This window comes from Triticum dicoccoides, chromosome 1B (genome assembly GCF_002162155.2).
Source record: "Triticum dicoccoides isolate Atlit2015 ecotype Zavitan chromosome 1B, WEW_v2.0, whole genome shotgun sequence".
In the NCBI taxonomy this organism is placed as follows: domain Eukaryota; kingdom Viridiplantae; phylum Streptophyta; class Magnoliopsida; order Poales; family Poaceae; genus Triticum; species Triticum dicoccoides.
This window is the reverse complement of record NC_041381.1, coordinates 7,930,591-7,948,755: the sequence shown is the minus strand read 5'-3', so window position 1 is coordinate 7,948,755 and position 18,165 is coordinate 7,930,591. Positions and strand designations below refer to the sequence as shown.

The window sequence follows — 18,165 nt, the reverse complement described above, 5'->3', positions numbered from 1 at the left end:
CTATGAGGATGATCCTCAGGTTCCGGACCCAGTCCGAATAGTTGCTGCCATCATCTTTCAGCTTGGTTTTCTCTAGGAACGCGTTGAAATTCATGTTGACATAAGCATTGGCCATTTGATCTACAAGACATATTTTGCAAAAGTTTTAGACTAAGTTCATGATAATTAAGTTCATCTAATCAAATTATTTAATGAACTCCCACTCAGATTGACATCCCTCTAGTCATCTAAGTGTTACACGATCCGAGTCGACTAGGCCATGTCCGATCATCACGTGAGACGGACTAGTCATCATCGGTGAACATCTCCATGTTGATCGTATCTTCCATACGACTCATGTTCGACCTTTCGGTCTCTGTGTTCCGAGGCCATGTATATACATGCTAGGCTCGTCAAGTTAACCCTAAGTGTTTTGCATGTGTAAAACTGTCTTACACCCGTTGTATGTGAACGTAAGGATCTATCACACCCGATCATCACGTGGTGCTTCGAAATGATGAACTTTAGCAACGGTGCACAGTTAGAGGGAACACTTTCTTGAAATTGTTATAAGGGATCATCTTATTTACTACCGTTGTTCTAAGTAAACAAGATGCATAAACATAATAAACATCACATGCAATTATATAAAGTAGTGACATGATATGGCCAATATCATATAGCTCCTTCGATCTCCATCTTCGGGGCTCCATGATCATCTTCGTCACCGGCATGATACCATGATCTCCATCATCATGATCTCCATCATTGTGTCTTCATGAAGTTGTCACGCCAATGACTACTTCTACTTCTATGGCTAACGCGTTTAGCAATAAAGTAAAGTAATTTACATGGCGTTCTTCAATGGCACGCAGGTCATACAAAAAATAAAGACAACTCCTATGGCTCCTGCCAGTTGTCATACTCATCGACATGCAAGTCGTGATTCCTATTACAAGAACATGATCTCATACATCACAATATATATCATTCATCATTCATCACAACTTCTGGCCATATCACATCACATGACAATTGCTGCAAAAACAAGTTAGATGTCCTCTAATTGTTGTTGCATCTTTTACGTGGCTGCAATTGGGTTCTAGCAAGAACATTTTCTTACCTATGGATAACCACAACGTGACTTTGTCAACTTCTATTTACCCTTCATAAGGACCCTTTTCATCGAATCCGCTCCAACTAAAGTAGGAGAGACAGACACCCGCTAGCCACCTTATGCAACTAGTGCATGTCAGTCGGTGGAACCTGTCTCACGTAAGCGTACGTGTAAGGTCGGTCCAGGCCGCTTCATCTCACAATACCGCTGAAGCAAGAAAAGACTAGTAGCGGCAAGCAAGTTGGCCCACAACAATTTTGTGTTCTACTCGTGCAATAGAGAACTACGCATAAACCTGGCTCTGGTACCACTGTTGGGGAACGTTGCAAAAAATAAAAATTTTCCTACGGTTTCACCAAGATCCATCTATGAGTTCATCTAAGCAACGAGTGATAGGAGTGCATCTACATACCTTTGTAGATCGTGAGCGGAAGCTTTCAAGAGAAAGGGGATGATGGAGTCGTACTCGCCGTGATCCAAATCACCGATGACCAAGTGCTGAACGGACAACACTTCCGCGTTCAACACACGTACGGAGCAGATGACGTCTCCTCCTTATTGATCCAGCAAGGGGGAAGGAGAGGTTGAGGAAGAAGGCTCCAGCAGCAGCACGACGGCGTGGTGGTGGTGGAGAGGCAGTACTCCGACAGGGCTTCGCCAAGCACTTAACGGAGGAGGAGAGGTGTTGGGGAGGGGAGGGGCTGCGCCTTGGATCAGGTGTGCAGCTCTCCCCTCGCCCCTCTATTTATAGGGGAAGGGGGAAGGGGGCCGGCCCCCTCTAGATGAGATCTAGAGGGGGGCGGTGGCCAGGGAGGGGGCTTGCCCCCCAAGCAAAAGGGGGCGCCCCCTTTAGGGTTTCCCCCCAACCCTAGGCGCATGGGCCCGAGGGGGGGCGCCCAGCCCTCCTGGAGCTGGTTCCCTGCCCCTTACAGCCCATGAGGCCCTCCGAGAGAGGTGGCCCCTCCCAGTGGACCCCCGGAACCCCTCCGGTGGCCCCGGTACAATACCGGTATGCCCCCGAAACTTTTCGGTGACCGTATGACAACTTCCCATATATAAATCTTCACCTCCGGACCATTCCGGAACTCCTCGTGATGTCCGAGATCTCATCTGGGACTCCGAACAACATTCGGTAATCACATACAAGTCTTCCTAATAACCCCAGCGTCACCGAACCTTAAGTGTGTAGACCCTACGGGTTTGGGAGACACGCAGACATGACCGAGACGGCTCACCGGTCAATAACCAACAGCGGGATCTGGATACCCATGTTGGCTCCCACATGCTCCTCGATGATCTCATCGGATAAACCACGATGTCGAGGATTCAATCAACCCCGTATACAATTCCCTTTGTCATACGGTACGTTACTTGCCCGAGACTCGATCGTCGATTTCCCAACACCTCGTTCAGTCTCGTTACCGGCAAGTCACTTTACTCGTACCGTAATGCATGATCCCGTGACCAAACACTTGGTCACTTTGAGCTCATTATGATGATGCATTACCGAGTGGGCCCAGAGATACCTCTCCATCATACGGAGTGACAAATCCCAGTCTCGATCCGTGTCAACCCAACAGACACTTTCGGAGATACCTGTAGTGCACCTTTGTAGTCACCCAGTTATGTTGTGACGTTTGGTACACCCAAAGCACTCCTACGGTATCCGGGAGTTACACGATCTCATGGTCTAAGGAAAAGATACTTGACATTGGAAAAAGCTCTAGCAAAACGAACTACACGATCTTGTGCTATGCTTAGGATTTGGGTCTTGTCCATCACATCATTCCCCTAATGATGTGATCCCGTTATCAACGACATCTAATGTCCATAGTCAGGAAACCATGACTATCTGTTGATCAACGAGCTAGTCAACTAGAGGCTTACTAGGCACATATTATGGTCTATGTATTCACACGTGTATTACGATCTCCGGATAATACAATTATAGCATGAATAAAGACAATTATTATGAACAAGGAAATATAATAATAATCCTTTTATTATTGCCTCTAGGGCATATTTTCAACAGGCCCATGGCTGTCAAAACCGAATGCGGATTTTCGTGCTGAACATTTTGATATATTATACGTTTTTTCCGACATCGTATGACAAAGTTATAGCCATTTTACTTTTTCATGACACATTTTAATTTTCCTAACTAGTAGATGTAGTAATATAACTACAACTCGAAGGATTTTATTTTTTGAAGTTTTTATCATTTTCTTTTTCTTTCAAAACTGAAATGGCGATACACCGGGGGGAGGGGGTAGAGTTTGAGAAATGGGCCCTTTAGTCCCGGTTTGAGACACGAACCGGGACTAAAGAGCATCGCACCCTTTAGTCCCGGTTCATATCTCAAACCGGGGCTAAAGGTCTAACATTTAGTCCTGGTTTGAGACACGAATCGGGACTAAAGGACTTTAGTCCCGGTTCGTGTCTCAAACCGGGACTAATGCCTTTAGCCGCTTGAACCGGGACTGATGCTCACATTAGTCCCGGTTCGTAATGCAACCGGGACTACTTTGTATATTGCACTGTGACCAAAGCCCTATTTTCTACTAGTGTCAGTGTTTACTACCGTTTCTGATATGCTGTACTGTACATCTCTATGCACTGCTATGAGACACCAAAGTACTAAAGCGGTAATAATAATTTGCACACTTTTGATTACTACTTGTAAAGTACAAAGGGCATACCTGGAAATACTGGCGTGTTGGATGTTACACGGCAATCAACACGTACAGAAAGCACCGGTTGAGCTGGGAACTTCTCTCAGTCAATGTCGTCATGATGCTGCTTGGTTGTGCAGGCTTTGAATTCCACAAGCTTTTCCTTAGACACATGACTTGGGGTCCAGGATTTGTATTGACCAAAATTCAATACGGAAACCTTTATTTTTTCAACAAGACTTGGGAATCTCCCCCACATTTAATCGCTGCATTGTGCACCAACAATGAGTTCTTAATCTTTTGTAGCAGTTAAAAAGCGAATAAGGGAAACATTAGTACTATAGAAAATGACTTGAGACAAGCTGCTTCCATTTATTTTTGGAATTGCAGTTACATGTTGCATGATGAAATTAACAAGAAATACTATCAAACCAATCACAGGTTGTAGACGGAGGATAACTGGGAAAGATATGACTAGGTGCACGCGTTGGGCACCCAAGATCCCTGTCTTCAATTGCTTTCTAGGAATAATTGCTGTGTCATTTTTCCAGTCGCGAGGAAAGAAAAAAGAGGAAGAGATGGCGACACTGCAGAGATGGCCACAGACTCAATTGTCGTGTGTTGACTGACTGAGGGCCATCTGCTCTTCTTAGTACTTTTTTTCTTTTGCGAGAACTCTTCTTAGTACTCCTGGTGGCTTACTTAATTTTATTATAAAGCATTTATTGGCATACACCAACCTTAATTTTCTTCACGCCATGCCTAATACTATACAAACTTAACAGGGGATGGCATGTGATCATATGGTACGAAAAAGAACCAGGTGACAGAAAACAGGAGAGCTAGCAACACCCCATAATAATTACTTTATCACAAAAGTAGATAAAAATTCACCACAAAAGTGCAACCACGGACATGCGAAGAACATGCATGATGTACTACCGTATTTGAACAGCTCCCTCATTTTTCCTCAGAGACATGACTTCCAACAAGACTTCCAGTCCAGTACTTGTACCAGCCAAATCTGAACATAGAAACCTTTATTTTTTACCATCGATGTAAATCCCAAAGCTGAATTTTTCCTACAATTGATCTCATATGTAGCATCTGAAAAAGGACAAGGAGAACATTAGTACGGTTGAGGATAGCTTAAAATAAGCTGCTTCGATTACTATATGGAATTTCCATAACTGAAGCAGTTACAAGTTACATGACCAAATGAACAAGAAATACTAGGAAACCAATCACAGGAGATACCATCAAATAAATACTCAACCCAATGGTAACTGGGAAAGATATGATCAGTAGGCGTACTGTCCCTGCCTTCAATTGCTTTCTAGGAGTAATTACTGTGTCATTTTTTTCCACCGGCATGATAGGAAAGAAATAAAGGAAGAGATGGCGACACCGAAGAATAGTCATCTTCTTTTCTGCACGGGAAAAGAATACTCATCCAGCAGAAGTTTCCAATCAACTGTTAAGTGTTGGCTGACTGAGATCCTCATAACAATGGACAAGCTACCAGTTAAATATCGATAGTTGCAGCATGCACAAAATCACATCCCCCAACAACACACAACATGCATACACTACACAGCAAAATGACATCTTCCTCAACACCATTGTTGTACCTTTGCCTACTGCTGGTGCCATGCCTTCTTCTCTTGGAAGAAGCACATGCGGCGCATCATGGAGGGATCTCACTGAGGTCTCAACACATGGCCCTTCTCCATTGGAAAGCTACACTTGTGAACCCGCCGCTGCAGATGAGCTCTTGGGAGGAAAATACTAGCCCATGCAACTGGACGGGCATCATGTGCACGGCAGTTCGCCACGGCCGCCGCATGCCCTGGGTGGTGACCAACATCTCCCTTCCAGATGCTGGCATCCATGACCAGCTTGGTGAGCTCAACTTCTCAGCTCTTCCATTCCTCACATCTATTGATCTTCAAAACAACAGTCTCCATGGTGCACTGCCCGCTAGTATCTGCTCCCTGTCAGCACTTTTGATACTTGACCTTACCTACAACCAGCTCACAGGAAAAATTCCCTATGAGATTGGTAACCTGCAAAGTCTCAGCTATCTTGATCTCTCATTTAATAGACTCACAGGACATATCCCCATGTCTCTGGGCAACCTAACAATGTTAAATGTACTTGTCATTCACCAAACCATGGTATCAGGTAGCATTCTTGAGGAGTTTGGAAGGCTTGTCCACCTACAAATTCTACAGCTAAGCAACAGCACCTTAAGCGGTTTTATACCAAAAACCTTTGGAAATCTGACCCAACTAAATGTTTTGCTCCTGTTTGGTAATCAACTCTCAGGGCCTATACCCCAAGAACTAGGATGGCTAGTCCATCTGCAAATTCTTGAGCTTGATTCAAATTATTTTTCAGGTCCAATTCCAATCTCCATAACTAATCTCACTAAGATTAACACAATTTTTCTCTTTAAAAATCAAATCACTGGTCCAATACCTTCAGAGTTGGGCAACTTGCTAAATCTCCAGTTTTTAGTCTTATTCGACAACCAAATATCTGGCTCTATTCCTAACAGCTTAGGAAATATCACTGTTTCAAATAGCCCGCTATAGCTCCGCTATAGCACGCTATAGCGTTTAAAAAAGGTCTTGCGCTAAGAGACTTTGGTCCAAACAAATGAACAAACATTTTAAATAGCGCGCTATAGCTCCGCTATAGCACGCTATAGCATTTGAAAGAGGTCTGGCACTAAGATGCTTAGCGCGCTATTTAAAACTTTGGGAAATATAACCAAGCTAGTAGTACTACACCTCTATGAAAATCAGATAACTGGTTCCATCCCCCAGCAAATTGGCAATCTGATAAACCTCAAATCCTTAGCCTTGTACCAGAACCAAATTTCTGGATTAATACCAAAATCTTTTGGGAAGTTGCAAAGCGTCCGAGCACTGCAAATGTATGATAACAAATTATCAGGTTCTCTTCCTCACGAATTCGGAGATCTCATAAGCCTTGATAATCTTGGGTTGTCTAACAACTCACTCTCAGGTCCTTTACCCGCAAATATATGTTCAGGTGGCAGACTTAAAATTCTCGCTGTCCATTCTAATATGTTCACTGGCCCCATTCCAAGAAGTTTAAAGACATGTACTAGTCTGCTTAAAATTAACATTGAAAAGAACCAACTAACAGGAGATATAACTAGGCATTTTGGTGTGTATCCACAACTCACACTGATGCGCTTGGCATCAAATAGACTCACCGGGCAGATCTCACCAAATCTAGGTGCATGTACCCAGCTAACTGCCCTAACTCTAAGCAAAAATATGATCACGGGTTCCATACCTCCAATCCTTTCTAAATTGTCCAACCTAGAAGTACTAAAACTTGATTATAATAATCTCAACGGTAAAATTCCATAAGAATTATACACTTTAACTAATTTGTACAGGCTGAATTTATCATCAAACCACTTATCTGGATCCTTACCTACAGAGATAGAAAAACTGAGCAATCTAGGATATCTAGATATTTCTGGGAACAGACTGGGTGGATTAATACCTGAGGAACTAGGGGCCTGCATAAACCTACAGTCCTTGAAGACGAAGAACAACTTTTTCACTGGAAATTTGCCTGGTACGATTGGAAAGTTAGCAGGTCTGCAGATCATGTTAGATGTGAGCAACAATAACCTCAGTGGCATATTGCCGCAACAACTTGAAAACTTAGGAATGCTAGAGTTTCTGAATTTATCACATAATCAATTCAGTGGCAGCATTCCATCCTCCTTTGCAAGCATGGTGATCCTTTCAACACTCGATGTGTCCTACAATGACTTGGAAGGACCAATCCCAATAACACGACTACTACAAAATGCTTCAGCAAGTTGGTTTCTCCCCAATAAAGATCTGTGTGGTAATCTCTCTGGCATGCCACCTTGTTATTCAACTCTAGTAGATGGTCACCATAAACGAAAGATATTTGGTGTGCTTTTTCCAATTGTTCTTGTGGTGGGTTTCGGCATTGTTGGTGCAATTGTTGTCGTAATAATGCTTAGTCCAAACAAGAATAAACCACAAGAAAGTGTTACTCCTGAAGCAAGGGGACTATTCTCTGTTTGGAATTTTGATGGAAGATTAGCATTTGACGATATTGTAAGGGCAACAGAAGACTTCGATGATAAGTACATCATTGGAACAGGAGGATACGGCAAAGTCTACAAGGCACAACTCCAAGACGGGTAACTAGTTGCTATGAAGAAGCTTCATCAGACCGAAGACGAGTTGGATGACGAAAGAAGATTTCGTAGTGAGATGGAAATCTTATCGCAGATCCGACAACGAAGCATCGTCAAAATGTATGGATTCTGCTCCCATCCAGCGTATAAATTTCTTGTCTACAACTACATTCAGCAGGGCAGCCTCCATAGGATACTTGAAAATGAGGAGCTAGCAAAGGAATTCGATTGGCAGAAGAGAATTGCTCTTCCAAATGATGTGGCTCAAGCAATATCTTATTTGCACCACGAATGCAGTCCACCTATAATCCATCGAGATATCACAAGCAACAACATCTTACTTGATACAACCTTCAAGGCTTTTGTCTCGGATTTCGGCACAGCAAGGATTCTTAAGCCAGATTCATCAAACTGGAGTGCACTTGCAGGAACATACGGCTACATAGCTCCTGGTATGTACTTGTATAACCTTTCTTCTTACATCAAGTATTCATCTCTTATCGACTTGTTCTAGATTCTAATGTTTTAATTTGTGCAGAACTCTCATACACATCTGTTGTGACGGAGAAATGTGATGTCTATAGCTTTGGTGTGGTTGTGCTAGAGCTATTGATGGGGAAGCATCCAAGAGATCTATTAGACGGTAGTTTGTCGAGCGGGAAACAAGCTATGCTGGTGAAAGATATTCTAGACCAACGGCCAACAACACCAACAACAACAGAAGAGAATAGCTTAGCTCTGCTCATCAAGCTAGCCTTTTCTTGCTTGGAATCTTCACCACAAGCAAGGCCTACCATGCGGGAGGCCTACCAAACACTCATCCAGCGACCCTCTTCTAGCTCATGCCCCATGACTTTCAGCACACTTACATTACAACAAGTAAAGTATGCATGTTGATATATGATCGGAATTCTAGTGAGAAGCCAGGGTCCATGGTAGCGGAAGCCGATTTAGGTTTATGTTTTGCCTCGAGTCACTCATATACCATCTATATATGTTGAAGTCTGTAATCGTGTGTCATTTTTCCGCATGGATGAGAAAAGAAAATAGTGGAAGATGGATAACAGACAGCCCAGCAACAGCTGCCAAAGGGATGTGCTATCATCCAAACAAGAGCTTGGAACTTCCAGTAGAGAAAGATGGAAACACTCAAGAATAATCATCCAGTAGCAACTTAAGACACTGAAAATTTTGGCATGGGGATACCTAAGTGAAATAGTTGGCTTCTTCTGGTTATTCTCTAAAGTATGGAAGAATTTGTTCTGTTTTGCTTACTCGTAAATTACAGAGGGGCATACCTGGAAATATTGGTGTGTTTGATGTTACACGGCAACCAACACATAATCGGGCCGGCAGACGAAAAGAAAGCTCCCGTAACCCACTTGAGCTTGGATTTTTTTCTCTTCAGCTTGTGTGGTCATGATGCTGCTCGGTTGTACAGACATTGAATTCAACACAAATTGTAGCCACTGCCTCATATTCCCTTGGACACAGGACTTCCAACAAGACTTGGGCCCAGGATTTGTATAAACCACAATTCAACACTGAAACCTTTATTTTCACAACCGCCGGTGGATAGAATTCCACGTAAATTTTTGTTGCATTGAGCCACTAGTCACAAGTCCTTTAGCCAAATAGTCTGTTCTAGTTTGTCGTTGCAATCAACACGTACATGGGTCCGCAGACGTACAGAAAATGCTAGTAACCCACTTGAGCTAAGATTTTTGCTTCAGCTTGTGTGGTGGAGATGCTGCTTGATTGTACATGCTTTGATATTCCACAAGTTACAGCGAAAAAGGGAACATTTTAGAAAATATGGTACTTCAGTTTCTTCATAATTCGAGCAGTTACCAAAGAAATACAATCAAACAAGTCACAGAAGATACTGTCAAATAAACAAAGAAATATTATCAAACAAATCACAGGAGATACCAGCAAATAAAAAAAGAAATTCTATCAAACAAATCACAGGAGATACCATCAAATAAAAACTATACTGCAATGTTAACTCAAGTCCATTCAATGCATAAGTTGTCGACGGAGGAGAATTGGGAAAGATATGATGAGTAGGCGTACGCCGTGGGTTTTCTAGGAATAATTCCGGTGTCATTTGTCCACATGAATGAGGAAAGAAAAGGAGAGGAAGAGATGGCGACGCTAAAGAAGGAAAACAGGCAGCCCCGTAGCAGCTGCCAAAGGAGATGGCGACACTGAAGAATAGTCATCTAGCATCAGCATCCACTCAACTCGTGTGTGTTCACTGAAGGATCTCATAACACTATTTAAATATCAGTTGAGTTGCACTGTGTATTGAATCACCTCCGCAACACATCATGCAAACAGTGGGCAGCAAAATGCCATCTTCCCCAACACCATTGCAGTACCTCAGCCTAATGTTGGTGCCATGCCTTCTTATCTTGCAAGAAGCACGGGCGGCGCACCATGGAGGGGTCTCAATGAGGTCTCAAAGCATGGCCCTTCTCCACTGGAAAGCCACAATAGCAAGCCCACCGTTCCAGATGAGCTCTTGGAAGGAACACACAAGCCCCTGCAACTGGACAGGCATCATGTGCACGGCTGTTCACCACGGCCGCCGCATGCCCTGGGTGGTGACCAACATCTCCTTGCCGGATGCCGGCATCCATGGCCAGCTTGGTGAGCTCAACTTCTCGGCCCTTCCATTCCTCACATATATTGACCTAAGTAACAACAGTCTCCACGGTGCACTACCCGTTAGTATCAGCTCCCTCTCAGCACTTTCGGTTCTTACCTTTCGCGACAACCAGCTCACAGGGAAAATTCCTTACGAGTTTGGTGGCTTGCAAAGTCTCAAGCTGCTTGTTCTCTCATTTAACAGACTCACAGGACGTATCCCTGCGTCTCTGGGCAACCTAACAATGTTAACTGATCTTGCCATTCACCAAAACATGGTATCAGGTCCCATTCCTGAGGAGATTGGAAGACTTGTCAACCTACAAATTCTTCAGCTAAGCAACAACACCTTAAGCGGCATGATACCAAAAACCCTTGGAAATCTGACCCAGCTAATTGGTTTGTACATGTTTGGTAATCAACTTTCAGGGCCTATACCCCAAGAACTAGGAAGGCTAGTCCATTTACAAATTCTTCAACTTCATTCAAATGATATTTCAGGTCCAATTCCAATTTCCATAACCAATCTCACTAAGATGAACCAACTTTTTCTCTTTGAAAATAAAATCGCAGGTCCAATACCCCCAGAACTTGGCAACCTCAGTATGCTACAACAACTTGCTCTCTACACAAATCAAACAACAGGTTCAGTACCCCCAGAACTAGGGAACCTCACAATGCTCAATGTACTTGTCCTCTATACTAATCAAATCACAGGCCCAATACCTTTAGAATTGAGCATCTTGATGAATCTACAGTTTTTAGACTTGTCCAGCAACCAAATATCTGGCTCTATTCCTAACAGCCTAGGAAATATAACCAACCTAGAAGTACTATCCCTCTTTGAAAATCAGGTAACAGGACCAATACCTAAAGAATTGGGCATCTTGCTGAATCTCCAAGAGTTAGACTTGTCCGAAAACCAAATATCTGGATCTATTCCTGGCAGCCTGGGAAATATAACCAAGCTAGTAGCACTATCCCTCTATGTAAATCAGATAACCGGTTCCATTCCCCAAGAGATTGGCAATATGATGAACCTTGAAAGTTTAGGCTTGTTTCAGAACCAAATTTCGGGATTAATACCAAGAACTTTTGGGAAGTTGCAAAGCATCCAAAAAATGCAAATCTTCGATAACAAATTATCAGGTTCTCTTCCTCGGGAATTTGGATATCTCATCAGCCTTATTGAACTTGGGTTGGGTATCAACTCCCTTTCAGGACCTTTACCTGCAAATATATGTTCAGGTGGTAGACTTCAATACCTCAGTGTATCTTCTAATATGTTCGATGGCCCCATTCCAAGAAGTTTAAAGACATGTACAAGTTTGGTTCGACTTCGCCTTGAGTCGAACCAACTAACAGAAGATATATCACAAGATTTTGGTGTGTATCCACAACTCATACAAATGCGATTAGCATCAAATAGACTCTTTGGGCAGATCTCAACAAATCTAGGTGCATGTACGCAACTAAAAGAACTAAATCTAGCACAAAATATGATCACGGGTTCCATACCACCAATCCTTTCTAAACTATCCAATCTAGTAGAACTAAAACTCGATTCTAATCATCTCATCGGTGAGATTCCACCAGAAATCTGCAGTTTAGCGAATCTATATAAACTCAACGTATCGTCGAACCAATTATCTGGATCCATACCTACACAGATAGAAAAGCTAAGAAATCTAGGATACCTTGATATATCTAGGAATAGACTGAGCGGATCAATACCTGAGGAACTGGGGGCCTGCATGAAACTACATTCCTTGAAGATTAACAACAACAAATTCAATGGGAGTTTGCCTGGTGTGATTGGAAATTTAGCAGGCCTGCAGATTAAGTTAGATGTGAGCAACAATAATCTTGGTGGTGCACTGCCGCAGCAACTTGGGAATTTGGAGATGCTAGAATTTCTGAATCTATCACATAATCAGTTCAGTGGCAGCATTCCGTCCTCCTTTGCAAGCATGGTGAGCCTTTCAACACTTGATGTGTCCTACAATGACTTGGATGGACCAGTTCCAACAACACGGCTACTCCAAAATGCTTCAGCAAGTTGGTTTCTTCACAATAAAGGTTTGTGTGGCAACATCTCTGGCCTCCAACTTTGCGATTCAACTCCAGTTGCAGCCGATCACCACAAACGGAAGATACTTGGTTTGCTTTTGCCAATTGTTCTTGTGGTGGGTTTTGGCATTTTTTCTGCAATTGTTGTCATAATAATGCTGAGTCGTAACAAGAGAAAACCACAAGAAGTTGTTACTGCTGAAGGAAGGGACCTATTCTCTGTTTGGAATTTCGATGGAAGATTAGCATTTGACGATATTGTAAGGGCAACAGAAGACTTTGATGATAACTACATCACTGGAGCGGGAGGATACGGAAATGTCTACAAGGCACAACTCCAAGACGGGCAGCTAGTTGCTGTGAAGAAGCTGCATCAGACAGAAGAAGAGTTGGACGATGAAAGAAGGTTTCGCAGTGAAATGGAAATCTTATTACAGATCCGCCAATGAAGCATTGTCAAAATGTATGGATTCCACTCCCATTCAGCGTATAAATTTCTTGTCTACGACTACATTCATCAGGGAAGCCTCCACCAGATGTTGGAAAATGAGGAGACATCAAGGGAATTGGATTGGCAAAAGAGAATTGTCGTTGTAAATGATGTGGCTCAAGCAATATCTTATTTGCACCACGAATGCAGTCCACCTATAATCCATCGAGATATAACGAGCAACAACATCTTACTTGATGCAACCTTCAAGGCTTTCGTCTCAGATTTCGGCACAACAAGGATTCTTAAGCCTGATTCATCAAACTGGAGTGCACTAGCGGGGACGTATGGGTACATAGCTCCTGGTATGTACTAGTATAACCTTCCTTCTCACGTCTGAAGCATTTATCTCTATCTATTTGTACCTAACTCTAATGTCTTATTATGTGCAGAACTCTCGTACACATCTGTTGTCACGGAGAAATGTGATGTCTATAGCTTTGGTGTGGTTGTTCTTGAGCTACTTATGGGGAAGCATCCAGGGGATCTATTAGACGGTAGTTTGTCCAATGGGAACAAGCTATGCTGGTGAAAGATATTCTGGACCAGCGACCGACAACACCACCAACAACAAAAGAGAATAGCTTAGCTCTGCTCATCAAGCTGGCCTTCTCTTGCTTGGAATCTTCTCCACAAGCAAGGCCAACCATGAGGCAGGCATACCAGACACTCATCCAGCAACCCTCTTCTAGTTCCTCTTCCGTGCCTTTCAGTGCACTAACACTACAGCAAGGAATGCATGTTGACATGTGATCCGAATTCTGGCGAGGAGCCAGGGACTATCGTAGCGGAGGCCAATTTAGGTTCCCACTTTAGACTCGAGTCACTCATATGCCACACATATATACCTCCTGTATGCCACACGGGATGAGTTGATGACTCATTCTAAGTCTATGTATGTGTAGAAATTCTCCTGATATAGCGAAAGATAACTGTTTTTTGCCTGTGGTTTTTCCTACAAGGATTTTCCACTAGAAATTGGTTTCCTGTGTTCTTCTTCTTCATAATTATTTCTCCATTTGTTCGTTTGCAATGTCTAACAATGCATAAATATATGTGGTGTCTATGCTTATATTTGTTAAATGATGTAGACGTGGTATCCACATGTGATACTTCATTTGGGCTGTTGTCTGTAAAGGTACTTGAAAATGATGTGCTAATATTTGTCTCATTTAATGTATTATTGCTCCCACGAACCTAAAAATGCAAAAAAAAAAAACAATACTGGTGCGGTATCATGTTATCCCACTTTACTGTTGTCTGGAAATTAAGGTAAAATACATTGGACTACGCAAGAATGATCACAATGATCAAGTGGTCAATGCATAAACTGGAACAAATGAATGTGAGCACATGGAGCTAACTGCAGAAAAAAAAAAGGAAAATACCACGGTGAAAGGAATTCCAGGAAAATTACCACACAGAGCTAGGTGCGGGAAAATTACCAACAGCAAGGAAGACTAGTTGAGTCAGTACCTCCTCATCAATGTAATCTCGGACATAGTAGTTTCTACCAATAGTTTCTTGTATTTCATTGCTCACATGCATAAGATCCATCATCTCGTATTGCATACCCTGCAGAATACAGAAGCAGGTATGGATTCAGATGCAACGATAGACAGTCAAATGAGAATCCTGAAAACATGAAGGATCTGGTAAACAACAGGATGTTGCATACATATATATCTTCAATCCTGACAGTTTCCGTCATCCATTTCAGCTCTTTAATTATTGGCAGTTTTCCGCAGTCATGTGTTAAATGAAACACAATTCAAGATAAGTCTGGGAGCTAGAATCAGAAGCTAACATGAACTAGATAGGAAACTAAGGCAACATACAGTGTGTTGATCATCTTTAATTCACTCTGATGCAAAAGTGCAGCATGCCATGTTGTCCTTCATACCTGTAGGGAAGGCATACGGAATACAGATATTGGAGCATAGTTTCTCTATCAGGTGAAGAAGACGTCGCTGGGGGTCCTGTGGGCATTTCATCGAACAGGTAGAGCGCGGGGAATAATCTTTGGGGCTCCAAACTTTGAGTCTTGTCCCTGAAATGGATGCTCAAACCACCAACATCAGCAGCAACCACCAAATACTCCTCGTCCATCGCATCAATCAACAAAAGTTGCAGGACTTATTAGGCTGAGAGAAGGCGGCGGCAATAGACCAACTACTAACCTGAGGTGGAGGCGGAGGGTGAGCAGCGGTGGCGTGGAGAACTGGACGGATGTATAGCAGCGGGGAGAAGAGGACCAGGTCATAGCAAAGCTTGCGGACGTGGCCGGAGAGCGGGCACGGGCCAAAGCTCGGTGATGGGGGTTCGTGGCTGGGTGGATGTCGTGAAGCTGAGCTGCATCTGCATGGGTAGCGTGTGCTACTCCCAGTAGTAGGGTAGTATCAGATTAATTTTGCATGACGGTGCCATTTTTGCATACAATGCGGGTCAGTCACAGTAATGTTTTTGCCCTCTGTCGTCCTTCTTTCCTTCTTTCCTGCACAAGCACAGTAAGCCAGCCCCACCTCAACCACCAGAGACAGTCGTCAAGTTCAGAGAACACCTCGCTTTCTAATAGAGGTTTAATAAGCCTGCTTTCTCCAATACGCGTATATGTATGAATTACTGATAAGAGAAGCGGATACCAATTCAACCTCAAAAATCCATTGAAATTAAACTCAGCTAGTGCAGTGAGTGACTCACTGACATGCTAATAACCGTACAGAGAGGCAAGGCAGAGAGCACCTCCTTTATTCCAAAAACAAGTCTTGTTCTACCTTGCTCAGTGCCTCCTCAGATGTTTGATTGGCCGGTTCAATGGATGATGTGAGGTCGACGAGTCGATTTGACACCCTTTTGATCGCCACAAAAAGCGCTAGTAAGTAGCAACCGACTTGACCTCTGAATTCCACAAAAGCTGCAGCCACTGACTTCTAGCAAAGACTTGCTGTCCAGGATTTGTATTGACCACAATTCAACAGTGAGACCTTTATTTCTACCATCGATGGAATTCCAGCATCCCTCGATTCCAGTCACAAGTCCTTGAGCTATTACCACTCCCCATTATTCCAAAACAAGTTTATTCTAAATGCCTTCTCAGATTTTTGATTGGGACGGTTTGACAAATGACCCGAGGTCGACGGGCGAGTTGATTTGGCACCCTTTTGATCACTACATAAAGCGCCAATAGCCCACTTGAGCCTGGTTATTTTTTTCTTCAACTTGTGTGGTGAAGATGCTGCTTGGCTGTACAGCCTTTGAATTCTTCCACAAAAGCTGCAGCCGCTGCCTCGTTTTCCTTGGACACATGACTTCCAGCAAGACCTGTAATTCAACACCGAGACCTTCCTTCCCAGCATCGATGGAATTCCAGCACCGAATTTTTCCCAAAATTCCTTGAGGTAAATATTTTCTTCTATGTGCCAGCTGAAAAGCGAAAAGGGAAACATTTTAGAGAATAGATTATTAAGACAGCTGGTTCAGTTTCTTTACGGAATTTCCATAACTGAAACAGTTACAAGTTGCATGATCAAATAAACAAGAAATACTATCAAATCAATCACAAAAGATACCATCAAATGAAAACTCTACTGCAATGTTAACTCGAATCCATTCAGTAAATAAGTTGTAGATCGAGGGGAGCCGCGGGGTGCCCTACCTTCAATTAGCAGCTAAAATTGCCGACAGTGAAGAAGAAAAACAGGCTGCCCAGCAGCTGCTGCCAAAGAGGTGTGCTAGCATTGAAACAAGAGGTAATAATCATCTAGTAGGCTAAGATGGCGACAGTGAAGAAGAAAAACTGTCTACCCAGCAGCACCTGTCAAAGGGAAAGAAAAAGGGGCAGAGATGGTGACACGCTGAAGAATAGTCATCCAACAGCAGCTTCCACTCAACTGGTGTGTGTTCGCTGAGGACCTCATAACACTAGAGTTGCAGTGTGTATTGAATCACATACCCCAGCAAAACACAACATGCAAACAATCGGCAACAAAATGGCATTTGCATTGCAGTGATGCCTGAAACTAAACCATCAGGCTTGTGTTTTTCTTTCTCGTAATGACTTCATTCACCTGGGTTAGGTGCCTGCTTATTATACAGGAAAAATAGCAGCTAAAATAATAGCCTTTGGACAATCGTCGAGTTAAGAGAATAGACATTCCATCATTCAACGAGTTGTATTGGTATATGAGGAAACATACACCGAATCTGTCCATGCAGAAATGAAGGTGTCTACTATTTACGTCGAGATTCATGTTTTAATTAGTGTGCGCGCCACTGTACTGTAGGCATGCAGCCCCAGTTCATCCTCCTGCACAAGCAGAAAAAAGCAAGCACCAGATCAGAAAAAAGCAAGCTGAGCAAATTATTCTACTGGTTGAGAGACAAGCTAGTTCGAGCGGCGGTGGCGTATGTGTGCCAAGAAAATTTTCCTGTGTCCCTGTGTCCATCTCCCTCCTCTAGTCTTCTTCTTCCTCGAGAGTTGGAGTTGAGAGCTGAGTGAGCTAGAGCTTGAGAGAACTAGGGCTAGCCGTCAACAACACAAGCTATAGGCATTCACAGTGACTGACAAGCTTTAGGCATTCACAAAAAAACATAGGCCATTTTAGATGCTCAACGCGTACAGAAAGTGCCAGTAACCCACTTGACCTTGGATTTTTGCTTCAGCTTTTGTGGTCAAGATGCTGCTTGGTTGTACAGGCTTTGAATTCCACAAAAGCGGCAGCCACTGCCTCATTTTTTCTCACACGCATGACTTCCGACAAAGAGTTGCGGTCCAGGATTTGTATTGACCACAATTTAATGCTGATACATTTATTTCTACCATATATAGAACTCCAGCATAGAGTTTTTCCAACAATTCCAGTTACGAGTCCAATTTATTTTTTACTCTGTACCTGCTGAAAAGTGAATAGGGAAACATTTTAGAGAATAGCTTAAGACATATCACAACCGAATACAGGTTGCA

General features: G+C 43.0%; 2 protein-coding genes across 5 annotated transcripts; both read left to right on the top strand.

The window, feature by feature from the left end:
• The first annotated feature begins 5,335 nt into the window (after positions 1-5,335).
• On the top strand, positions 5,336-9,226 carry LOC119315163 (MDIS1-interacting receptor like kinase 2-like). 3 transcript variants are annotated; one of them, XM_037589840.1, is made up of 3 exons: positions 5,566-5,670; positions 7,954-8,442; positions 8,529-9,226. In XM_037589840.1, exons 2-3 carry the CDS (start codon positions 8,007-8,009, stop codon positions 8,885-8,887), a joined length of 795 nt encoding a protein of 264 aa, XP_037445737.1. In that variant the 5' UTR covers positions 5,566-5,670; positions 7,954-8,006; the 3' UTR covers positions 8,888-9,226. The 3 variants fall into 3 exon arrangements, 2 of the variants coding, with proteins under 2 accessions (XP_037445737.1, XP_037445731.1); XR_005152604.1 differs by having other exon boundaries at positions 5,336-8,442; XM_037589834.1 differs by lacking the exon at positions 5,566-5,670 and having other exon boundaries at positions 6,433-8,442.
• Positions 9,227-10,313: 1,087 nt separating this feature from the next.
• LOC119315146 (MDIS1-interacting receptor like kinase 2-like) lies at positions 10,314-14,235 on the top strand. 2 transcript variants are annotated; one of them, XR_005152595.1, is made up of 2 exons: positions 10,314-13,507; positions 13,595-14,235. XR_005152595.1 is itself a non-coding variant. In XM_037589826.1 (2 exons), exons 1-2 carry the CDS (start codon positions 13,174-13,176, stop codon positions 13,732-13,734), a joined length of 474 nt encoding a protein of 157 aa, XP_037445723.1. In that variant the 5' UTR covers positions 13,157-13,173; the 3' UTR covers positions 13,735-14,235. The 2 variants fall into 2 exon arrangements, 1 of the variants encoding a protein (XP_037445723.1); XM_037589826.1 differs by having other exon boundaries at positions 13,157-13,507.
• Positions 14,236-18,165: the final 3,930 nt, after the last annotated feature.